The sequence below is a fragment of the Equus przewalskii genome, chromosome 6 (assembly GCF_037783145.1).
Source record: "Equus przewalskii isolate Varuska chromosome 6, EquPr2, whole genome shotgun sequence".
Lineage (NCBI taxonomy): Eukaryota > Metazoa > Chordata > Mammalia > Perissodactyla > Equidae > Equus > Equus przewalskii.
In genome coordinates, this window is record NC_091836.1 from 43141615 (window position 1) to 43165385 (window position 23771).

Consider the following 23771-nt stretch of genomic DNA (forward strand, 5'->3'; position numbering starts at 1 on the left):
ACACAGGGAACATTCTCAAAGATAGACTGTATGTTGGAAAACAAAGTAAATCTCAATAAATTTAAGAAGGTTGAAATCATATCAAACATCCTTTCAAACCACAACACTATGATACTAGAAATCAACTACAAGAAAAAAGGTGGGAAAATCACAAATATTTGGAGACTAAACAATGTGCTACTGATCAATCATTGGATCAATGAAGAAATCAAAGGAGAAATCAAAAATTACCTGGAGACAAATGAAAACACAATATACAAATTCTTATGGGATGTAGCAAAAGTGGTAGTAAGAGGGAAATTTATAGCAATACAGGCCTACCTCAAGAAACAAGAAAAATATCAAATAAGTAATCTTAAACTACACCTACAAGAACTAGAAAAAGAAGAACAAACAAAGCCCAAAGTCAGTAGAAAGAAGGAAATAATAAAAATCAGAGCAGAAATAAATGAAATAGAAACTAAATAAAAAGGAAAGTTCAATGAAACTAAGAGCTGGTTCTTGGAGAAGATAAACAAAATCGACAAGCCCTTAGCCAGGCTCACTAACTAAAAAAGAGAGAAGGCTCAAATAAAATCATAAATGAAAGAGGAGAAATTACAATGGATACCACAGAAATATAAAAGAGTATAAGAGAATACCGTGAAAAGCTACTCACCAACAGACTGGATCCTAGAGAAATGGATAAATTCTTAGAATCATACAACCTCCCAAAACTGAATCAAGAGGAAATAGAGAATCTGAATAGACCAATCACAAGTAAAGAGATTGATAGTTACCAAAAATCTCCCAAAAACCAAAAGTCCAAGACCAGATGGCTTCCCCAATGAATTCTACCAAACATTCAAAGAAGACTTAATTCCTATCCTCAAATTCTTCCAGAAGCTTGAAGAGGAGAGGAAGCTTCCTAACTCATTCTATGAGGCCAACATTACTCTGATACCAAAACCAGATGAGGACAACACAAAAAAAGAAAATTACAGGCCTATATCGCTGATGAACATAGATGCAAAAATCCTCAACAAAATATTAGCAAATCAAATACAATAATAGATTGAAAGGATCATACATGACAATCAAGGGGAATTTATTTCAGGGATGCAGGCATGGTTCAACATTCACAAATCAATCAATGTCATAAACCACATTGACAAAATGAAGAATAAAACTCACATTATCATCTCAATAGGTACAGAGAAAACATTTGTCAAGATCCAGCATCCATTTATGATAAAAACCCTCAATAAATGGGTATAGAAGGAAAGTACTTCAACATAATAAAGGCCATATAAGACAAACCCACGGCCAACATCATACTCAATGGCGAAAAACTGAAAGCCATTCCTCTGAGAACAGGAACAAGACAAGGATGCCCATTCTCACCACTCTTATTCAACACAGTACTAGAAGTTTTAGCCAGAGCTGTTAGGAAAGAAAAAGAAATAAAAGGAATCCAATTTTGAAAGGAAGAAGTGAAACTCTCACTATTTGTGGATGACATAATTTTATATATAGAAAACCCCGAAGAATCCACCAAAAATCTATTAGAAATAATCAACAAATACAGTAAAGTTGCAGATACAAAATCAACATACAAAACTCAGTTATATTTCTATGCACTAACAACAAACTAGCAGAAAGTGAAATCAAGAATACAACCCCATTTAAAATCACAACAAAAAAAATAAAATATCTAGGAATAAATTTAACCAAGAAGGTGAAAGACTTATACACTGAAAACTACATGACATTATTGAAAGAAATCAAAAAATATATAAAGAAATGGAAAGATATTCTAGGCTGATGGATTGGAAGAATAACCATAGTCAAACTGTCCATATTACCTAAGGCAATCTACAGATTCAATGCAATCCCAATCAGAATCCCAATGACATTCTGCACGGAAATAGAACAAGGAATCCTAAAATTTACATGGCACAACAAAAGACCTTGCATAGCCAAAGCAGTCCTGAGAAAAAAGAACAAAGCTGGAGGCATCACAATCCCTGACTTCAAAATATACTACAAAGCTTTAGTAATCAAAACAGCATGGTACTGGCAGAAAAACAATACAAAGATCAGTGGAACAGAATTGAAAGTCCAGATGTAAAACCACACATCAATGGACAGCTAATCTTTGACAAAGGAGCCAAGAACATACAATGGAGAAAGGAAAATCCCTTCAATAACTGGCGTTGGGAAAACTGGACAGCCACATGCCAAAGAATGAAAGTAGACCACTATCTTGCACTCTACACAAAAATTAACTCCAAATGGATTAAAGACTTGAATGTAAGACCTGAAACCATAAAACTCCTGGAAGAAAATATAGGCAGTACACTTTTTGACATTGGTCTTAGCAGCATCTTTTTGAATATCATGTCTACTCAGGCAAGGGAAATAAAAGAAAAAATAAACAAATGAGACTACATCAGACTATGAAGCTTCTGCAAGGCAAAGGAAACCATAAAGAAAACAAAAAAGAACCCAACTGGGAGAAAATATTTGCAAATCATATCTCCAACAAGGGGTTAATTTCCAAAATATATAAAGAATTCATACTACTCAAAACAACAAAAAAACAAATAGTCTGATCAAAAAATGAGCAGAGAATATGAATAGACATTTTTCCAAAGAAGATATACAGATGGCCAAGAGGCATATGAAAAGATGTTCAGAATCGCTAATTATTAGGGAAATGCAAATCAAAACTACAATGAGGTAGCACTTTATACTTATCAGAATTGCTATAATTAACTAGACAAGAAATAGCAAATGTTGGAGATGATGTGGAGAAAAGGGAACCCTTATATATTGCTGGTGGGAATGAAAATTGATGCAGCCACTATGGAAAACAGTATGAAGAATTCTTAAAAAATTAAAAATAGAAATATTATATGACCCAGTTATCCCGTTACTGGGAATTTATGCAAAGAACTTGAAATCAGCAATACAAAGAGAGTCATGCACCTCTATGCTCATTGCAGCATTATTCACAATAGCCAAGACGTGAAAGCAACCCAAGTGCGCATTAACTGATGATTGGAAAAAGAAGGTGTGGTATATATAGGGGCTGGCCTGATGCCATAGTGATTGGGTTCGTGTTTGTGTGTTCGGATCCCAGGCGTGGACCTAGCACCACTCATCAAGCCATGCTGTGGCAGTGTTCCACATAAAATAGAGGAAGATTGGCATAGATGTTAGCTCAGTGACAATTTTCCTCAAGCAAAAAGAGGGGGATTGGCAATGGACATTAGCTCAGGGCCAATCTTCTTCACACACACAAAAATGTTATATATATATGCACAATGGGATAGTACTCAGCCACAAAAAAAGACAAAATCATGCCATTTGCCACAACATGGATGGACCTTGAGGGTATTACATTAAGCGAAATATGCGAGACAGAGAATGACAAACACCGTGTGATTTCACTCATATGTGGAAGATAAACGCATGAACAAAGAGAACAGATTACTGGTTACCAGAGGGGAAGGGGGTGTAGGAAGAGCGAAAGGGGTAAAGGCGCACATATGTACGGTGATAGATAAAAACTAGATTATTGGGGGTGAACAAAATGCAGTCTATACAAGAACTGATATGTAATAATGTACACCTGAAATTTATACAATGTTATAAACCAATAGGACCTCAATAAAATAATTTTATTTTATTTTATTTTTTTTTTTGAGGAAGATTTGCCCTGAGCTAACTGCTGCCAATCCTACTCTTTTTTGCTGAGGAAAACTGGCTAACATCCTTGCCCATCTTCCTTTACTTTATATGTGGGACGCCTCCCACAGCATGGCTTGCCAAGCAGTGCCAGATCCGCACCTGGGATCCAAACGGGCAAACCCCTGGCCGCCGAAGCAGAACATGCACACTTAACCACTGTGCCACTGGGCCAGCCCAGATAAAATAATTTTAAAAACTATTAAATATGAAAGATCTGAAAGATGTGAAAATAATAATAATAGGAATGATAAAAGTAACCATGATAAACAAAAAGATGCTCCATATCATATGTCATCAGGAAAACGCAGGTTAAGACATTAGTGAGAAACTACTACATATCTATTAGAATGGAGAAAATCCAGAACGTGCACAATACCAAATGCTGGCAAGCAGGTTGAGCTTGAAGAAGAATAAGAGTAAGAATTCTCGTACATTGCTGGTAGGAGTGAAAAATGATGCAGCCATTTTGGAAGACAGTTTGGAGGTTTCTTACAAAACTAAACATACTCTGACCATATGACCCAGCAATCAAGCTTCTTGGTGTTTACCCATGGTACTGAGCAATGGGCTCTCTCTGCTCACTGTCATCTGAGCCAACTAATCACAATGAGTAAGGGATGGAGAAAGGAAGTGTAGTTAGATTAGCTGGCTAGTCGGAAGGTGGGTGACTAATGCCTCAAAAACCTATCTTCAAGGATTACAGAATCTTGAGGCAGTCATATAGGGAAAATGGGCAGTGAGGAGGGGATCCGGGGATGTTGGTCTCCAGGCATGACGGGCTCCCGGCATCACATTGTTCCATTCTTCTGTCAGCTGGGATGGATACCTTGTAGGTGTGTTTCCTGCCTGCGGTCAGCCTGTTCCTGGAGAGAAAGTCATAGAATAAAGTTTTAATTTATCAAGGTATTAGGGAGTGCATGCGTAAGCGGAGGCCATAAATCAGGAGAACATGTGAATTTTTTAAAGTATGTGCAGAGCAGTGAGTAGTCACACAGAGAAGGGGTTGGGGACATTTAGCAAAACAAGATGGCCTCACTTTTGCTCACCTACAATTTCCCCCGTCAGTAGTAACCCATAATCTTATGGTCAAGGGGGAGATAGGGCATTGTAATTCCTCTAGCTGCTTCCTGCTGAATCAGGGCGTTGTAGGGGGACTATCGCACGGAAAAGAGTTACTTTCCTTTTGAATTAGAAGACGGGTTAGATAGATTAGATCAAAGGGTTTTTTTAAGGACATATTTTAGTTCTCCAAGGGGTTCCACCACCCACATTCCCATCGATACATGTGGGATACTTTTCTGTGATTTGGGGGCTGCCTGATCCAGGAGTGATGTATGCAGGGTTTCACACCTACAAGCTTTACGGATGAATGAATGGTGAGAAGACTCTCAAAGGGGCCCGTCCATTTGAGTGACAACTGGTTTTTGGGTCCCTGATCTTTCCAAGTTTTTAGCAAAACATGATCACCAGGTCGGAAGGTGTGTAGAGGGACATCAGATGGATATGCAGACCTATGAGGAGCAGACTCAAGGACAGAAGTTAGTACAGAGCTTAATGATTTAACATAATAAGCAATCATGACATTCCTTAAAACGTCCAGAGATTCAGTCCTGGGGGTAGATGCCTGAAAGGGTCTCCCATATAGAATTTTGAAAAGACTCAATTTGAGTCCACTTTGGGCAGCTACTCTAACCCGTAGCAGGGCAAGGGGCAGTGCCTTACCCCAAGTTAGTTGTGTTTCCTGACAGATTTTGAGAGATTCATTTTCTCTGTCTTTCCAGTTGATTGAGGTCTGCAAGCTGAGCATAGTAGCCATCGGATGCCTAAGCTTTTGGACACCTGCTGGGTTATTTGGGAGATAAAGGCTGGTCCATTATCACCCTGAAAGGTATTAGGCAGACCAAACCCAGGGATGATTTTTTTAGCAACATGCGAGTGAGTTTTGATGCTTTCTCAGTCTGAGTGGGAAAGGCTTCTACCCGCCCAGAGGTGTCCACAAACACTAATAGAAACCTAGAGTTCCCAGTTGCCCAGGGCGTCTGGGTAAAGTCTATTGCTAGTCTTCAGTAGGCCAATTTCCTTTATGTTGGGTGCCCAGATGTGGGGGACTGGAAGCAGTCTTGGGGCTGTGTTTTGCACAGATTATGCAATTTTTAGTCACCTGTTGTATAGTCCTTTGTAGGTGGGGCCTATGATGTACTTCTGGACCCATTAGATTTTCCCTCTGGTGGCCAGGGCAGTGCATGATAGCTACCTAAGCAGGTCCATTAATAACACCAAGCAGTTTTAAGGTTTTAGGGCCATGTCTGATTTCTGTTTTTTCCTGCTGTTAAGAATCCCCTTTCTTTCCAGATTGCCCCATGAGCATGAACTACAGCAAAGGCATAACAGGAATCTGTGTACATATTTACTCTTTTCCCTTGACCTGGATGTAGAGCCCAAGTGAGGGTGACGATCTCCACCTTTTGAGCCAATGTCCCTGGGGCTACGGCTTTGGCCTCTAAAGTCTCTTGTAAAGTTATGACCATGTACCCCATGCGTCTCTTACCTTGACCCATGAAGCTGCTGCCATCTGTGAAGACTTGCAAGTCTTGTTTCCTCCAGCAAACAGTCCAAGAAATCAGGCAGCTAGAATACACTGTCTCGATAACTTGCAGGCAGTTGTGTCCTAAGGCTTCTGATGTCTTGTTAGGGAGTAAGGTGGCTGGGTTTAGGATACTTGCATCTGTACATTTGGATTGTCCAAAAGGATGGCTTGGCATTTGCCCATCCTTCCTGCAGTGAGCCAGTGTCCTCCTTTTTGTTCTAATAATGTGAGTACTTGATGTGGCACACATACCATGGTGGGTTGGCCCAGGGTGAATTTTTCAGCTTCCTGCAGGATGTCACAAGTAGCAGCCACTGCCCTGAGGCTGTGGGGCCAGTCTTTACTGGTCTCATCCAATTGCTTGGAAAAATAAGCCATTGGCTGGGGAGTCATGCCCAGTTTTTGAGTTAAAACCCCCAAGCTTATTCCCTGCCTTTCACATGCATATAGGTTGAAGGGCTTGTCCAAGTTAGGAAGTCCCAAGGCTGGGGCTGAAATTGTTTGTCTTGATGGTATCAAAGGCCTCCTGACATTCCTTTGTCCATTCTCGTGGCTCCTGGTCTAGCCCGTTTAGAGCCTCATAGAAGGGCTTTACTCTGAGGCCATAGCTAGGAATTCAGATCCGACAGAAACCAGCCCTGCCCAAGAATCCTTGTAGCTGTGGCCAAGCGGTGGGAGGGCTCAGACACACTAGCTTTCTCTCAGTCTGGCAGCAGTTCCCTTTGGCCTTTTGATAAGGTAAACCCTAAGTATGTAACTTTTTGTTTGCATATCTGTGCTTTCTTTTGTGAGATCTTATACCCACATTCAGCCAAAGGATTCAAGGTCTTTATTGTGTTGGCCAGGCACTGCTCATAAGTGGGGCTCGCTATCAGCAAGTCATCCACACACTGTAACAGCAATCCTTCTCGTAATTGCTCAGGTGGCTCAGGTCTTTAGCTAGGGCCTCCCCAAATAGCATAGGGGAGTCTTTAAAGCCCTGAGGGAGCAAGGTCCAACAATATTGTTGTGTGGCCTGAGTATTTGCGTCATGCCATTCAAAGGCAAAAAGTGATTGCCATTCTTCTGTGAGTGGTATGCAGAAGAATGCATCATTTAAGGCCAAAACTGAAAATCAGCCGTATTCACCTGGAACATTGGTTAGCAAGGTGTAAGGGCTGGGCACCACAGGATGCAGGTCCTGAACCACCTCATTTATGGCACAAAGGTCCTGAACAAACCGATATTCCTCTGAATTAGGTTTCTTGACTGGGAGAATAGGAGTTTTGTATAGCGACTGGCAAGGTCTGATTAATCCTGCCTTCAGGAATTTCTGCAGCACTGGCTGAATGCCCTTCTGAGCCTCCTGTTTTAGCAGATATTGTTTCAGGCTAGGCTTTATCTTTTGGGTTTTCAAGGGTCTATGTATTGGCTGGACATTCTGTGTTTTCCCAGGCTTCCCATCTGCTCACACGTCCGGTCTCACCTCCTTGAAGATCTCCAGTGGCAGTGGGTTTGGTGGTGGTATTTGAACACCTAGGGGGGCCATCTGGAACCAGCAGCACTTGCACCTCTGGCTGGCCTAGAGTAAAAGTCACTTGAGCATTCAGTTTACACAGAAAGTTTCATCCCAGGAGGAGAACAGAGCATTCAAGCATATAAAATCTTTCTAATTAAAAGATCCAAGGTAGAGAAAGGAGAGTGAATCCAAATGAAGCTGGCCAGTCGCCTGTGTCCATTTATGTCTATGCGATATTGTCACAGTGGAAATTGCCCTGTTCCGGGAAGGCCCCCTGACCAAACTGTGTCCCTTGCCAGGTTCGAGAAGGAGAGAATCCTTCTCTTAGACCCAGCAATCCCTCAGGCATTTTCTGTTGGGTGAGCAGTGGACCTGGAAAAGGGAGAGGAGGCGGAGGAGCCAGGGGACTCCTTGGTCCATTGATCTAGATATAACAGCATACAGGCTTGAACATTAGGAGTTTTGTTTTTTTTTTAAAGATTGGCACCTGACCTAATATCTGTTGTCAATCTTTTTTTTTTCCTTCTTCTTCTCCCCAAAGCCCCCTGGTACATAGTTGTATATTCTAGTTGTGAGTGCCTCTGGTTGTGCTATGTGGTTCACTGCCTCAGCATGCCTGATGAGTGGTGCCACGTCTGCGCCCAGGATCCGAACCCATGAAATCCTGGGCCACCAAAGCGGAGCATGTGAACATAACCACTCGGCCACAGGGTCAGCCCCTAGGAGATTTTATCTTTCTTTTTTTTCCTTCTTTCAGGACAGTTCTAGCTGCCAGATGGTATCATAATTGGGTGACCTATTGGGGCCGCTTTTCTCCTGAGCCCAGGGTTCAGTGGGGCCAGGCTACATTACAGTAAAAGATCATCCTTTTCTTTGTCATGGGCTCACAACTGAAATCAGCCCAATTGGCCAGCATGCACCCTGGCTGGACTCTTTTTTTTTTTTCTTGGAATGGACAGGGTAGCTCTCCTGGTGGTCGTTTGTGTCTGACAGTTTACAGACCCGGAGCAGGGTGCAGGGGTTGAGTCGAGGCGTCCGTATCACTACAGGACTTAGCCAAATCCCATCCGTCTGGGCACACAGTTCTTGCTAAATCAGCCAAGGAGACAAGAGGTACTGGCTTCAGGCGGGGTAAACATCTAATTTCCCAACACTGGAATAGGCGGTCAGGCGCCTGGCACAAAGATGTTTAGATCTTCTATTTCGCGGGAAGTCCAAATCCAGCTTACTTTAAGCCTAAACCTGACTTTTACACAATGACAGCAAAGATCATGCCAGACTAGACAGACTAAGCGTGGGAAAGGTGGTCAGGCCACGCTCTCACGCCTTCCTCCTAGGGGTTAGCACACAAACAGTGGTGCCCGCACTGAAGTGTACAATTCTAGCTTGACACTTGACAGAAAAGGTCACAAACTTCGAGTCCCCACAGATGATGTAACAAGCACTGGAAGTATGTTGTGAGATTCTGACAGAGAGAAAAACTGGCAAACAGACTGGTGGAACAACACACACACTCAGGAGAACAGACCATACTGGTGTGCGCACCACAGAAAAACCAGAGACTAGTCTTCCGTATGATATACTAGGCAGTCTGTACTTCCTCTATCCCTAAACAACGGTGCCTAAACCAGACGGGCGTTGGCCTGATCAAGGCACCCAGAGAAGGGAAAAGGAATATGGTACCCAGGAGGTACACCCCAGATGACTCACCTAGCTGCAGATGCAAGCTCCTCAGCTCACGATCCAGTCCTTCGTTTCCCGATCACTGAAGCATTGGAGGCAGTCGCCAAATGAGGAAACCACAAGGGGAGTTCCCCAGGCGGAAAAGCGGCAGCTGCAGGAAAGAATCCCCAAACAGCCTCCTCCAAGTCGACTGGCCATGGGCAGAGGCTGTGGTCCCATCTGGGTTGCAGCAACTAGATACTGAGCAATGGGCTTGCTCTGCTCACTGTGATCTGAGCCAATTAATCACAAAGAGTTAGAGATTGAGAAAGGAAGTTTAATTAGATTAGCCAGTTAATTGGAAGATAGGGGACTAATGTCTCAAAAATCCATCTTCCAGGATTACAGAATCTTGAGGCAGTCATATAGAGAAGATGGGCAGTGAGGAGGCGATCCAGGAATGTTGGTCTCCAGGCACGACGGGCTCCAGGACTCATGCGCCATTCTTCTGTCAGCTGGGATGGGTACCTTGTAGGTGTGTTTCCCGCCTGTGGTCAGCTTGCTCCTGGAGAGAAACTCATAGAACAAAGTTTTAATTTATCAAGGTATCAGGGAGTACATACGTAGGAGGAGGCCACAAATCAGACGAGCATATGAATGTTTTAAAGTACGTGCATAGCAGCGGGTAGTCAAACAGAGGAGGGGCTGGGGCCAGCTCACTTACACCCACACGAGTCAAAAGCTTATTTCCACACAAAAATTGCCAAAACTTAGAAGCAACCAAGATGTCCTTTAGTAGATGAATGGAGAAATAAACTAGTATATGCAGACAATGGATTATTCGTCACCAAAAAGAAATGAGCTATCAAGCCATGAAAAGACAGGGAGGAACTTAAGGCATATGACTAAGTGAGAGAAGCCAATCTGAGCAGGCGACATATTATATGGTTCCAACTGTATGACATTCCGGAAAAGACAAAACTATGGAGGCAATGAAAAGATCAGTGGTTGCCAGGGGGATGGGTTTGGAAGAGGTGAATGGGTACTATCCCAGGGGATTTTGGGGCAGTGAAAACACTCCGTACGATATTATAATGGTGGATATATAGCATCATACATTTGTCCACATCCATGGAATTTACAGCACCAAGAGTGAACGCTGTGTAAACTATGGACTTTGGTGATTATGAGGTGTCAATGCAGGTTCATCCCTGGTAACAAATGTACCATTCTAGTGAGTGATGTTCACAGAGGGGAGGCTGTGCATGTGCATGTGCAGGGGTTATATGAGAAATCTCTGCACCTTCCTCTTAATTTTATTATAAACCTAAAAATGCTCAAAGAGAAGAGATCAGAAGATTTCTCTTTTCATCACAGGGACTTCAAATCCAGCATGGCCAAAACTGGGTTCAACACTCTTGTCTCTATTCAAACCTCTATCATTTCCCGTGTTTCTGATCTCAGTAAAGGTCACCCCCATCTACCCAAGTCACTTAAGCCTGAAACATGGTCGTCATCCCAGACTCCTTTCTCTGTATCACCTGCCACATCCAACCAATTACCAAGAGCTACCAACTTTACTTCACAACATTTTCTTAAATCCACTCCCTCTTCCTGCTTACTGTTACCACCAAGAGAAACACAAGAGCCCTCGTCCCCGGGGGACCGGGTCTATTGGGATGACTTGTCTGTTCCCATCCAGCCTCCAGCCTGTGGCCAAGTAATCTCCATACAACCCTTTGCTGATGTAGTTCCTGCTTGAAATCTCTGGAAAGAGACTTAGCTGCTGGACGTGGCATCCACAGCCCTCCCTGCCCTGCCTCCTCCCAATCTGATGTCTCCAGCCCCGTCTCCTGCTACTTTATAAGCAAAGAACAAAGAATTCCAAGCTAGTTTCTTACACACATTAAGTCATTACTTTTAAGCTATTCCCACTGATAGGAACAGCATTCCCACTTTCCTTCGCTCTGATAGTTCACACTCATTTACCAACTCAGTTTGAGAAAACTCCTCCTCCAGGGTCGCCTGTGCGTCGTCGTCACACCCTGTGGAGCCTTTATTTTAGCACTTACTCATCGTACTGAAACTATTTTCCTGCGTGTACACCACATCTATTAGTCCAGAAGCGCCGTCTGGTACCAAAGGGCCACTCGTTAAAGTGGTTGAACCCGTGGAATCAAAACTTCCCAGCTCTCGGGTAGATTGAATTGTCCTCCTCCTTGCCTCCCCCTCTGCTCCGCCTTTCTGCCTTTCTGTCCCAATTGGCTGGTGATACGCAGTTTAGGAAAATCAAGGTCAGGGTGATAACCCAAGACTCGACCGCCTTACTCCCCCCAGCTGAAGGTCATCTGAGCAGATAGGTGGGCGGACACCATGTGTCGCAGGCCCGGCTCAGTCCCTCTTGCAGCCCAGAGCCCGAGACCTTCTCCTTGGCGCTGCCCGGCAGGCCCCGGCTGCGTCCCCAGGCTGCCGAGAGGCGGCGGGAGCAGCGCCCGACCTCCGCTCCTGCAGCCCGTGGGGATGGCTTCCCGGCCGCGCTCCAGGTGAGCCTCCCCGCTGTCCCGGGGCCGCGCCAGGCCGCAGCCCATCCCGCCCTTGCAGGCGGGGGCGTCCCTCTCGCCCCATCCCAGGTTCTCCGTCACGAAGCGCTCTTCCCGGGGAGCCTCCTAGACCTCCCTCCGCGTCTGTCAGTCAGCCAGTCAGGCGCAGGCACTTATTGCGCTGGCCCCTGGGGACGTTACGGGAGGGCAAGGGCCCCTTTAGGTTGGGATGCCTTTCTGGGCCCTCAAACCTGCCCAAGACTCTCCTTATCAACTCGCCTTTCAAGCCTTCTCTCCTCCGCTCTTTCTTCTGCCCGTACCTGGGTTACCGCGCCCTGCTGAGGATCTATCCATTTTCCAGATGGAAGAAAATCAGTGTGGACGCTGACAAAGGGCTCCAGGTCCCAGGCACTGTCCTTCCTGAACTTGGTGGATGAAGCGCTCCCGTCTCTCACTGAGCCCCTTACCCCTCCTCTATCCTTTCCCAGGACCCCCTGCCCTGGGGCCCAGCCCTGTCCTGCTGCTGGCTGCAGGCTCCTGGGGCTGAAAGTCTATCGGCAGCTTTCTGCCCTGACTGAGGTGGACTGTGGGGCCGCCCTGGGTGTGCAGGGGCCTTCCTGGCCGTTAGGCCAGCCTAGGGGCGCTGCCGGTGAGGAGCCCGCCGGACCCCTTGCTCCAGTCTGCCTCTAGAGCAGCTTTCCAGCCCTTGTAGCTTGAGAAGGCCGATGCTTTCCCCTTGTCATTGTCATTTCTTTCTCTTTTCAGCCCGTGTCTCTTCTGGAAAAGAATCCTGTGCATCTTTTTCCTACCATGTATCTTATCAGGTTTTTCTCCTCGAGTGAAACATAAAAAGAATCTCTTATCTGGAAAAGCGCAGCCTCAGCTATCCCAGTACAGGTTTGCCTGAGTGGGGAGAGGGGAGCTTTCTCTCCTTTCTTGGAGAAAATAACATCAGAAGCATGCACAAAGCATGTCCTGCTAACAAGAACTTCTTCTTCTGCTAAGGCTTCAACAGTCGCTCCTCTTTCCGTTTCTCTCTCTCAGTCTCTCGCTATCTCAGCAGGTTTATTTGGTCTCATCTGACCCCTCTGGAGCTGAGGAACCGATCCATGGGACTGCAGACTGAAAGCAGAGTTGGGAGTAATCCGTACTTCACACTGGAGGGTCACAAGTTCCTGATCTTCGGGGGCTCCATCCACTATTTCCGCGTGCCCAGGGAGTACTGGAGGGACCGCCTCCTGAAGCTGAAGGCCTGTGGCTTCAACACTGTCACCACGTGAGTGCTGGCCCCTCGCCCTATGTGGCCTTGATACCTATGGGGCTCCTAACACCTGCCTCCCGGCTCAGAGCCTCTGGTTTGGGAGCCTGGCCTGAGGGTTGCCCTGTGAACAGTCATTCCAACATGCGCCCATTACGCTTAAGTGCCACTTGCATCTCAGACTCAGTGTGCTGTGGTCGAAGCCTTGGACAAAGGTCAATGGGGGAAATGTAAAAGGAGTGAGTGATCTCCTCAGGAGTCTCTCTCAAGGGAGAGTCATTGGGTCCCTCAGAGCACCCAGTTTACTGACGATGCTTAAAGTATGCTTGCACATAAATACGTGGTGTCTTTAAAATAATTCTTATTTGTGTAAATGGAGATGAACGCGTAGATGCATAGTAGCAGTGTCAAAAAATGAGCAAGTCGGGAAATACCAGAATCACTAACGTGAGGTTTAGTGGTATAAAGGGAATGATTACAGCAGCTCGATGATTAAGGGGGTCTTCAGGCCCAGCTCTGCCTCCAGCCACCGCGTCTCAGGGCCCTGGTGTAAATGGGCAGAACAGTAATTGCTTCATAAGGTTGTGTTGATGATTAAATGAGATAAGACCTTTATCTTATTTATGTGAAAAATGCCTATCACAATGCCTGGCATGTATATACTCAATTATGGTGGCAAAAAGAAATACAAACCCAGTTTAGTGAATCAGAAGAATTTAAATATAAATTTAACATGATAAATTTAGCATGATATCTAACATGATTACGTGTATAGGGACAAAAGGTAACATGTATCTGGGGTGTGCTGATGGCCAGGCATTTTCTAAGCATGTTCACAAAGTCACTTAGTCCTCACCGACGTGCTGTGAGATGGCTGGTATGATGCCCACCCTGCCTGTGGGTGAAGAGACAGAGTACAGCAGGCTTCATGAGTGTGGTCAGGGTAAGCGTCTCCTCCCAGCATCCTCTCCAGGCCTGACCATGCAGTTGTGACCGAGGATGCTACCCGAGGCACACACGGAGCCAAGGCTCCTGCCTGTTCACAGACTCAGCACTTAAAAACTGGGCGCAAAGCAAAAACCATATTTGAATTATCAACAGTGGAGTTCCTTTCATAACAGACCTACTTCCAGAAAAGTCTTAAAACTCAAAAAACTGGGAGTCAATTAAGGGTTGGGTTGAAGGGTGAGCCCAAAGAAAAAATTCTGTGGAAGGCTACACTGTAGAAGTGGATTGTAAAAGGGGGTGTGGTTAACTTCATGGGAGCCGTCTTGCTGGAGGTGAGAGGAAAGGTGGGGAAGCCCAGCCTTCATAGAACAATCGTGCTGGTGCCAGAGCACAGCAATGCTGATTTCAGTATGTCCTCCACGGTAAAGGAAGAGAACCAATTTTAGTTATTCAGTGAAAAGGTATGTGGTATTACACACGGCCAGGCATGGTCCAAACCTGGAAATTTTAATTCACTTTGTCCCTACAGCAATCTTGTGTGGTGAGGAGTGTTGTCACTGTCTTTTGTAGGTGAGAAAACTCAAGTGAAGGGAGCCGAGGGCCGTTTCCCAGAGTCACACAGTTGGTGGCAGCAGCGCTGTGCTTGAATCCAGTCAGGCTCCAGGGTCTAGCTGCTAAACAGCTCAGTGCCTTTCGTGCTTGAGAACTTTGCTTACAGACTGAGAATTACGTTCACGGCACTTTGCAACCCTTGTTGTAGAGTCTTATTGTGAAGTCCAAGTGCCCTTTGCACGGCATTTTATCATTTCAGAGTTCAGAATATATTTTTCTGTTTCTTGATGAGATGTTTGTTACCAGCGATTAGAAAGGTCTGTTGTTTTCAGGTCAAGCTGTGGGATTTTATTAGTTAATGTCAGGAGACAGTAAAGGCAGTCCTGAGAAGCTCAAGCTTACAGTATAGTTAAGCAGGAGTGGAAGAATGTCAGCAAAATTCTATGGGGCGTGTAATGTAACCTTTTACATCTGTAACTATCTTGAATATGTAATCCCAAAATATTTAAGTTCCCTTTCCTTTCTGGGTGAATTCTACATTGCTTGTTATGGATTATACTTAAAGTATATTGACTTTTAAAAAAAGAGAGAACCACTGGATGTCCTCACATGCCTGCACCCTGACCAGCCATACAGCGGCCGGGGGGTAATGCGCAGTGAATCAGAAGGGGAGCCCTTCCCTCCTGGATGGCCCTCCACCGCCCCCTGGCGGCAAAGCCAAGCGTCGTACTCGCTGTGAAGGAGAAGGCGCCCCAAGGGCCCGGTGGGTGCATCGCTGCAGAGCTGAGACTCACGGGTGGATTTGAAGCTGACAGGCAGCAATGGATCATTGTCTTATCTAATGTGCAAAGAGTTTAATCATAAACAATTGTTAAGTTTTACGGAGAGCCTTTTCTACATCTATTGAAGGGAGTATGTGGTTTTCCTACACTCTTCTGTTAAAGCAGTGAATTGCATTGACATTTTTCTCACATTCCACAACCCACAGCCCTGAGATAAATGCCGTCCCGTTATGAGAAGTGCACACGTGCACACTCATGTGCACACACACACACAGGTTGCTAGACTTGATTTGCTAGTGTTTTATTTCAGATAAGTATATTTATGATTATAACTGAAATTGATTTAAAATTTTATTTCTGTTAGTGTCTTGTCCAGTTTTGATATCAATCTTATAGTAAACTCATTGTCAACTGAAATAAAGAGTCTGGGCAAAGGTGAAAGGAAGGAGTTTATTCGATAATCAAAGTGAGGAACTTGAGTCCAGGGAAACGGCCCAGCAGTGTTCTGAGGAACTGCTCCGAGGCCGCAGGTCTGAAGCAGTTTACATACCTTTGAGCAGGGCAGGAGAAGGCTAACATCTAACAGTCATCTACTGCAAGGGTAGCAGGAACTTTCTGGTTATACATCAAACAAGGCTTGTAATGTTGGTGTTATCTACGTGTGAGGGAGGCAAGGAGCAGGGCCATTGCTTTTCCCCTCAATCTCTAAGAAATGCAGCCTGGAAAGGTGAGTGTGAGGGCCCCACTGTCTCCTCCTGTTGCTTATCCATCCTGCTGGCATCTTCAGTCATGAGAGGGGACGCTGCAAGGCCATTTAGACACGGGCTTACGAGGCTGCGCGGCTGCCTCACAGCACGGCGCTGGTTTCTGGACTGACTTTAAGCCTATGCAGCTTGCTTGTTAGATTCACCTGTTAGACCAGGGAGAGGGGGCCCAGCTCATTCGTATCATCAAGTGACTACGTCCTCTTTGTCTATTCACTGTAAATATTTTGCAAAAGAGTTATCTTTACCCTGAACATTTCTTAAAATTCACCTGTAAAACTCAGTGACTACTGTCTTTTCTGGTTGTGAGGTGCAGATGTTGGGGACAACATAACTTTCTTGAATGATTGTTGTTTAACTCACATTTTCTGTTGCTTCTAGAGTATGTCCTATTTTTATTCTGTAGTTTTTCTTATTTTTCATTTCCTTTCTTCTTTTGGATTGACTGAGACTTTAAAAAATTCTCCTCTCTTTCTTGGAAGTTATATATCATATTGTGTATTTGGACCTTTTTGTACTCAATTTTGTCTAAGTTTTACTCTTTTTGAAGAACCAGCTTGTCGCTTTATTAATCTTCTCTATGTCTTTGTTTTCTATTTCACGATTTCTTAGTTGTGTATAATTTCCTTTCTTCCACTTTATTCGATTTTGTACCTTTTCCTCCTCCCCTCCTTCTCTTCTTGTCTCCTGAGTTGAATATTTAGCTCATTTTCTTTCCAGGATTTTATGTTTTCTACTATATTTATTCAGGAACATGAGTGTATCTCTAAGTATTGCTTTGGTTATATAGCCCATAAATTTTGCTATATAGTACTTTGAAAGTCATTTCGTTTCAAATATTTCACTATTTGGGTATCTGCTTTCTGTTATAGTTATTTTTTATTTTACTTTTTACTATTTTAAAAGTGTAATTTTCAGGGCCGGCTCCATGGCCGAGTGGTTAAGTTTGCACATTCCGCTGCAGCGGCCCAGGGTTCGGATCCTGGGCGCGGACATGGCACCACTCGTCAGGCCACGTTGAGGCGGCGACCCACATCCCACGACTAGAAGAACCTGCAACTAAGATATACAACTATGTACAGGGGGGTTTGGGGCAGATAAAGCAGAAAAACAAACAAACAAACAAATTGGCAACAGTTGTTAGCCCAGGTGCCAATCTTTAAAAAAAAAAAGTGTAATTTTCTAATTTAAATTGCATTTATCTTGGGATAACAGACTATGTGGTGTAGATTTTTGGAATTTGTTGAGGTTTATTTTGTATTTTACAAGTGTTCCACGTGGTTTTTAAGAATGTATATGCTCCATCTGTTGGCTCCTGAGTTCTCTATGTATTTATTAGATCCAGCCTTTTAATTTGGTGTTCAAATCTATTTCCTTACAATTTTTTGCTGTTATTATCTTTGTTTCTTAGCGGAGTATTTTAAATCTTCTCACTATGACTGTGGATTTATCCATTTCTTCTCTGATTCAGTAAACTTCTCTTTTACTTGAAGCTGTGTTATTAAGAGCATAGAAGGCCATGATTATTATATTGTCTTGATGGATCATTCCTTTTATTATTAATGTCTCTCTTAATATCTGTGAGAGTATTTTTTTGCCTTAAAATTCATTTTGCCTACTATTTAAGATTGCTAAAATAATTTTGCCTCATCTATATCTTTTTCCATTGTGTTTTCAACTTTTTTCAGCAATTTTCTTTAAAGTAAGTCACTTGTAAGCATAAGCATCATTTAGCAAAATGTTTTCATTCTATTCTCTCAGTGTGGAAGTATAAACTTTACCATGCATGTTTAAAGTTTTTAGCAAACCAACTTTTCATTTCTCCTTGCAACAAAAGATCTTGAAATACAGTCAGTTCTGCCATAATGCTACATACGCATTCTTAAAAATCTCCACACTGTGCAAAACTGTGTAATAAGAACTATAGGGCTTATGAGAAATATGAGATTAGGGGCACGTCACGCAAAAACCTTGTTGTTGACATGCAAGAAGGATAGTCACCTAATAACAATAGCACCTAATAAACATTTTACGCATGTCCCTTTGGCCCTACATACTCAGCCCTGTCGGGGAGGTCCCTGGTGGGGTCCTTCTTGGTAAGACCTGAAGGTGGCACCTTCCTTTGCTGTGTCTCTATTATCCTCATAGAAACTCCTCCTCTATTCTTATTTTGATCAATTCTTAGCAATAATTTCTTCAACATGTGTAGACATTTGTGGGTATTTTTCCCTTTTCTTTATATTTTTTAATAGGTTTTACAAAGAATGGAGTGGTGAGTAGAATGATATATCTGTAAACCCAAAGAATCTAGAGTAGGATTAATGGCAGCTTGGACTACAGTTGGGTAATAGAGAAAGGAATTATTGAAAATAATCATTGCTCATGTAATAAAGGGTTAATTGCCATTGGAAACTTCAGCTTATTCCAAAATAGAGCTATCCCAAGTTTTGACATGGGTTTGGGATTGACCTAGGAATTTAGAGGAAAGAAATAAGAAGATGCTTATTGTACTTCCCTCTTCCCTATTACAGCTATGTTCCATGGAACCTCCATGAGCCAGAAAGAGGCAGATTTGACTTCTCTGGGAACCTGGACCTGGAGTACGTGCTGTTGCTGCTTCTGTGACCTGGCCCGGGGTGGGAGGCAGAGAAGTGGCTCCTTGGGTTGGTTAGGAGCCATGGGGGCATCTGGCTCTGCTTGAGAGCCAGAGAGACTGGGCTCTTGGGCCTTGTTCTCAGGACAGTGGGAAAGGCTCTGCAGCCAGCACCTAGACACTCTGCAGCTGTGAACCTGTTACCCCCAGGGGTCTCGGCCTGCTTCTTCCGAGCCAGACCTCTCACTGCCTCCCAGAGGTGCCTAATCCCAGGTGTCAGCCCCGCTGTGCAGTGTGGCCCAGCCCCCAGGACTGGGGAAGGGGTTGCCCCCTTAGGGTAGCAAGGCCGTTGGGGTCAGGTTCCCTGGTGGCCTCCCCTGCACCCTGTGTGATGCCCTCCTCCTCATGTCCCCACTGGGGCTGTGCAGATGTCCTAGGCTGGGAGCTGGCTGGGAATCCTGCTCTGCTGGGGCCGGGGCTGCGGCCTCTCTTCCCTCACCCGTCTCCCCACTTGGAGAGGAAGGCAAGCGAGGGAGAGGTGGGCAGTTGCGCCACCGTGGGCTGTGATGTGTGCTGGGCTCCTCCTCAGCCTGCGTCTGAGGCCGTGAGAGCTGCTGACGTTGACCTCCCTAGGGCCTTTGTCCTGACTGCTGCGGAGATCGGGCTGTGGGTGATTCTGCGTCCAGGTCCCTACATCTGCAGCGAGATTGACCTCGGGGGCTTGCCCAGGTGAGCCGGCTGAGTCCAGCATTGCAGTTGTAGTAGTTTGCTTTACTAAGAGTAAAGTTCAGTCTCCTAGTAGTGAGCCTGTGTGCTGTGTTTCACACCATGTTGTGTGTTCTATACACATTGTCTCAGGCACTGCTGTAGTGAGGGATAGGGACTATCTTAGTCCCCATTTTACGGATGAAGGACTGGAGACTTTGATCCTGGTGCTTTGGGCTTGTGGCCAAGAGTGCGTGTGGGGGAGTTCAGGGGGACACGTCAGGATAGTCATACCCTTCTTGCCCCACAGCAGGGCGGGGTCCCCCTCTGTCCTCCTGAAGTGGGAGGAACAGGAAGGGAACCTTAGAGAGTGGAAGGGAGGGTTCTGACAACTTCTGGGCTTGTTCTCCTTTTTCTGACTTCTGGTTTTTCTCTTATTTTGTTAACGGAAGACCGAGTTCTCCACTGTGTGAGTGCCCTCAGCTCCCTTCCCTCCCCTGTCATTTTTCTTTGCCTTCTTCTCTTGTCTGTGATGCTGGCCCTCAGTCCAGACAACTACAGTTCAGGGTGAGAATCCAAGAACGCTCTTCTAGTACCTCTGCAAGGTGAAAGGACTCCCCGATAGCCACGCTCTGCCTCCAGCTGAGCACCTTCGCTCCCGCGGGGCCGGTAAAGGCTCTGCTTTTCTCCAAGATGAGCTTGTTCTCCCACCCCAGCTCAGGAGCAGAAACAGCCTGACTTGGAGGGCAGTGGGTGTTTGAGAGAAGCAGGATTCACTGTGCAGTTTAGCTGGAGGCCTCAGCCAGCACCTTATGAGTATCATACTTGGGTGTGCTTCTTGGTTTGTAAGCTCCTACTCTGTGCTTGATGTCTTAGGTCTTAGAGGAAACGTAACCCTGTGCTTAAGGTACATATGCTGTGCTCACAAAAAATGTTTTAATAAGCTGAAAAAGAATGGAGAAGGGTATTCAATGACAGGTTATAACACCTCTTGTAAGACAAGGTGTCCAAGGCTTGATGGAGCTGAAAGCACCTCCTCAGTCGCAGAGTGTCACATTGACAAAGGGGTATCTTTCCCTCTAAATCTCACAAGTCTGTGAGAACCGTCCCAAGAAGCTCACGTGGTAACTTCCTTTCAGGACCTGAGGCTCCAGGATCATGGATGTGAAATCAAAGGATGTAGGACTGTGCCGAAGGGAGTCCTGAGAAGGGCTGGCTGCCGTGATCAGCCCCAGCCTCTTGCTCCCCCTCACCCCTGACTTCCCACCTCAAACACTGAGCTTGTCTGCTTTCACTCCCAGCCGGTTACTGCAAGATCCCCAGGTGAACCTGAGAACGACTGACAAGGGCTTTGTTGAAGCAGTTGATAAGTATTTTGATCATCTGATTTCCAGAGTGGTTCATCTCCAGGTAAGGCCAAATGACCTTTTCCCTCTTTCTTATATTTGCTTTAGGAAAATAGTTTGTACTGACTTGTTTATGGAATAGGCCATGCCCAGTCTCTCTGAGAGCTGAAGCTGACATTCTTAAATTCTCGACCCTTGTCTTAAGTACAGTCTTTACTCCAGAGCTTAGGAAGACAGGGACTGACAAAGAGTATTGGTTTGTGTTTGTCATCATCATTCTGAATGTACTTGAAGTTCACTAAACCCGTTGGCCTTTATACTGCTTATTTCTATGCTTAAATTATCTTTGTTGTTTTGAACAGTTAGTATGAATGTGTGGTGCAAAAGTTCAAAAGAGTACAGAGAGTTTATGGTGAAACGAGCTCATCTCCCTTCCACCCTGTTCCAGAGCCAGTCGGCTGCCTTTTCAGGAGACAGCTCATTTTATAGGATTTTGATGTGTCTTTCCAGAGATTTCCTACACATATCGAAGCTAATTACTTATGCACATGCTTACACATGTGTATCTGTGTGTACATGTATACTTTTTGTATAAAAATATGCAGTTCCCACTGGACATTTTTCTTTTGTCACTTGAAAAAACATTTTTGAAAGCTGCCATTCTTTTTAATTGCTGCATAGTATTCCATGATATCAATACATCATAGTTCATTTTACTAGTGCCCTTGTCACTGACATTTGATTTTTCAAGTTTATGCTATAATGAATAACTTGGTTCATATGTCATTTTGTAACTGTGAGGGTATATTTGCGATTGCTTACATTCCAGTTTATTCTAATTTCATAAATGCAAAGAGCACAGGTGCCATGCATTTTAATTTCTTCATGGAATACTCTGACCTTATGCACTTGATAAGAAATGCCTTTGTTTTCACGATGTCAACCTGCGGCACACAGAACAGTATGTAACAAAGAAAGAACAGTATTCCCTGAAGTCAACAAGGCGATAATTGTTTGATTGTTGTGTTTGCTTTGTAAAATGTGACTGTCTTCAAACAAGAGGAGACACATGGCTATTATTTAAATAAAAATATATCAGAACATATCTCTTGATATAGTTTGAGATACGACAAAACCCAGAATTATTAGATAGTAGACTAATAGCGTATTATCTTAGACTCTTCTTTTAGGGGAGAATATGATACAGATTCAGCCCTTTATAACTAATTATGGATTCTGAATTGTTAAGTTACTTTCATTAGGAGAACTATAAAGAGGGGACTGGGAAATTAGGGAGGAAAGTGAAAGGTTGGCAGTTCTGCAGCGCGCTGTCGGGGAGGCGGGCAGCACTGAGGGGAAGGACACCTCGTCTTTAGGACTGAGCTCCGGGTCTGTTAGGCGCAATCGAGGTACATTTTTTTGTAGGAAGGTCTGAGGCCATAGGTTTGTGGCTGGATTTCTGCCCTCCAGATGGGACTCAATGGCGGGAGTAAAAATCTCTGAGCCTTAAAACTAAAAAGACTTTGAAAGTTTGGATGGAAGCTGAGGCACAGGAGCATTTGCATAGATGCAGCAAGCAAAGTCAATTTATAAACATCCCGTTGAAATCATGAGGTGGGAAATCCTAGGAAATTTTAAGAAGCAAGGAATTATAAGTGAAAATGAAATGTATAGGGCTCATTATTACTAAATTGTCGGTATTTTAAGGTCTTTATATTTGCTTGGTTATCTTCATTGGTTAAATTGTTATATTTAAATGACTTTTAGGGTGTATTTACCGTTTTACTTGGGAGCTTTACTCTTCTAATCCTGTTGATTTCATAAGGCAACTATGAGTCCTCCTATGATGGAGTTTTTGGAAATCTCACCCTTCAAGTTGGGGAGAAGATACTATTCAATAATACAAACAACTTTTCTCAATTCATCAGTTCAGAATACTTGTGTTCATTCAACAAGTAATTATTGAGCACCTACTATGTACCAGGCGCTGTGTAGGAGCCAAGCTTCCAATGATGAGAAGGACAGACATGTCCCTGCCGCTGGGAGCTTGCAGTCCAGCGTGAGAGGCAGACAGCACTTACGGGATGAGTGATAGCTGCCGCAGTGGAGGACGTGCAGGACGCCCTCGAGGGAGAAAGGGAGGTCTGGAGCATGTTTTCCAGAAAAAGTACCTTAAATAGGACTTCAAGGGTGGGCAAGCATTAGCCAAGCCAGGGGTGCTGGTCAGGAATCCTTAGCATGGACGAAGACCAGATGGCAAGAGAGAGAACGAGGAGTTTGAAGAACTAAAGAAATTCAGTAGTGTAGAGCCTAGTGTGAGGTGAGAAAGAAGGAAAAGGTGAGGGTGTGAAGGAAAAGCCCCCAAACATGCTCGTTCTCCTCTGTTCCTGCTCAGAAGCTAGTCCTGTGGTCCAGAAGGGAACGCCTCCCTCTAAAACTGTCATTTACTCCAGGCAGCAGGGGCCATGTGGGGAGGGAAGTGATCAGACGCTCCCTCTCGATGCTCACTCCACCTTCAGTTTGGCGAGGCTTCAAGGAGCAGAGTCGACCTGAGTGTGGAAGGCACTGAAAGGTTGAACTAAACATGGAAAATTGTAATAAATTTCAGCACAACTAGGTCAGTGTTGATGGCTTAGATCGTGCGATGGGGGTGGAAGCTCTTCCATGGGGGTTTGAGGAGCGGGGTAAAAGTGAGAAAGCAGAGAAAGTGAGTGTAGACACTGGTAACTCTCTCAAGAAGTAGAGCCCTTGGGGAGCAGGGAGCAAGAGACATGTCGCTGGAGGGGAACAATCTTGGAGGT

At 44.5% G+C, this 23771-nt stretch overlaps 1 protein-coding gene and 1 long non-coding RNA gene across 19 annotated transcripts in view; one reads left to right on the top strand and one right to left on the bottom strand.

The window, feature by feature from the left end:
* Positions 1 to 1066: 1066 nt before the first annotated feature.
* On the bottom strand, positions 1067 to 10047 carry LOC139083903 (uncharacterized). Its single transcript, XR_011541008.1, has 3 exons — positions 9531 to 10047; positions 6284 to 7883; positions 1067 to 4598 (listed from the first exon to the last, which is right to left on the bottom strand). It is a non-coding gene; the product is annotated as an uncharacterized lncRNA (long non-coding RNA).
* A 1715-nt stretch (positions 10048 to 11762) lies between these two features.
* LOC103565182 (beta-galactosidase-1-like protein 3) overlaps positions 11763 to 23771 on the top strand; it is a 74793-nt gene continuing 62784 nt past the window's right edge. For 3 of the 18 annotated variants that reach the window (XM_070623515.1, XM_070623519.1, XM_070623521.1), the window contains exons 1-6: positions 11780 to 12025; positions 12788 to 12919; positions 13083 to 13298; positions 18858 to 18926; positions 19553 to 19648; positions 20926 to 21034. In XM_070623515.1, the coding sequence (XP_070479616.1) occupies positions 11856 to 12025; positions 12788 to 12919; positions 13083 to 13298; positions 18858 to 18926; positions 19553 to 19648; positions 20926 to 21034 (792 nt within the window). In that variant the 5' untranslated portion in view covers positions 11780 to 11855. Of the gene's footprint in view, positions 12026 to 12787; positions 12920 to 13082; positions 13299 to 18857; positions 18927 to 19552; positions 19649 to 20925; positions 21035 to 23771 lie in introns of all 18 variants that reach the window. The other 15 variants (XR_011541000.1, XR_011541002.1, XM_070623520.1 and 12 more) reach the window with 13 other exon arrangements.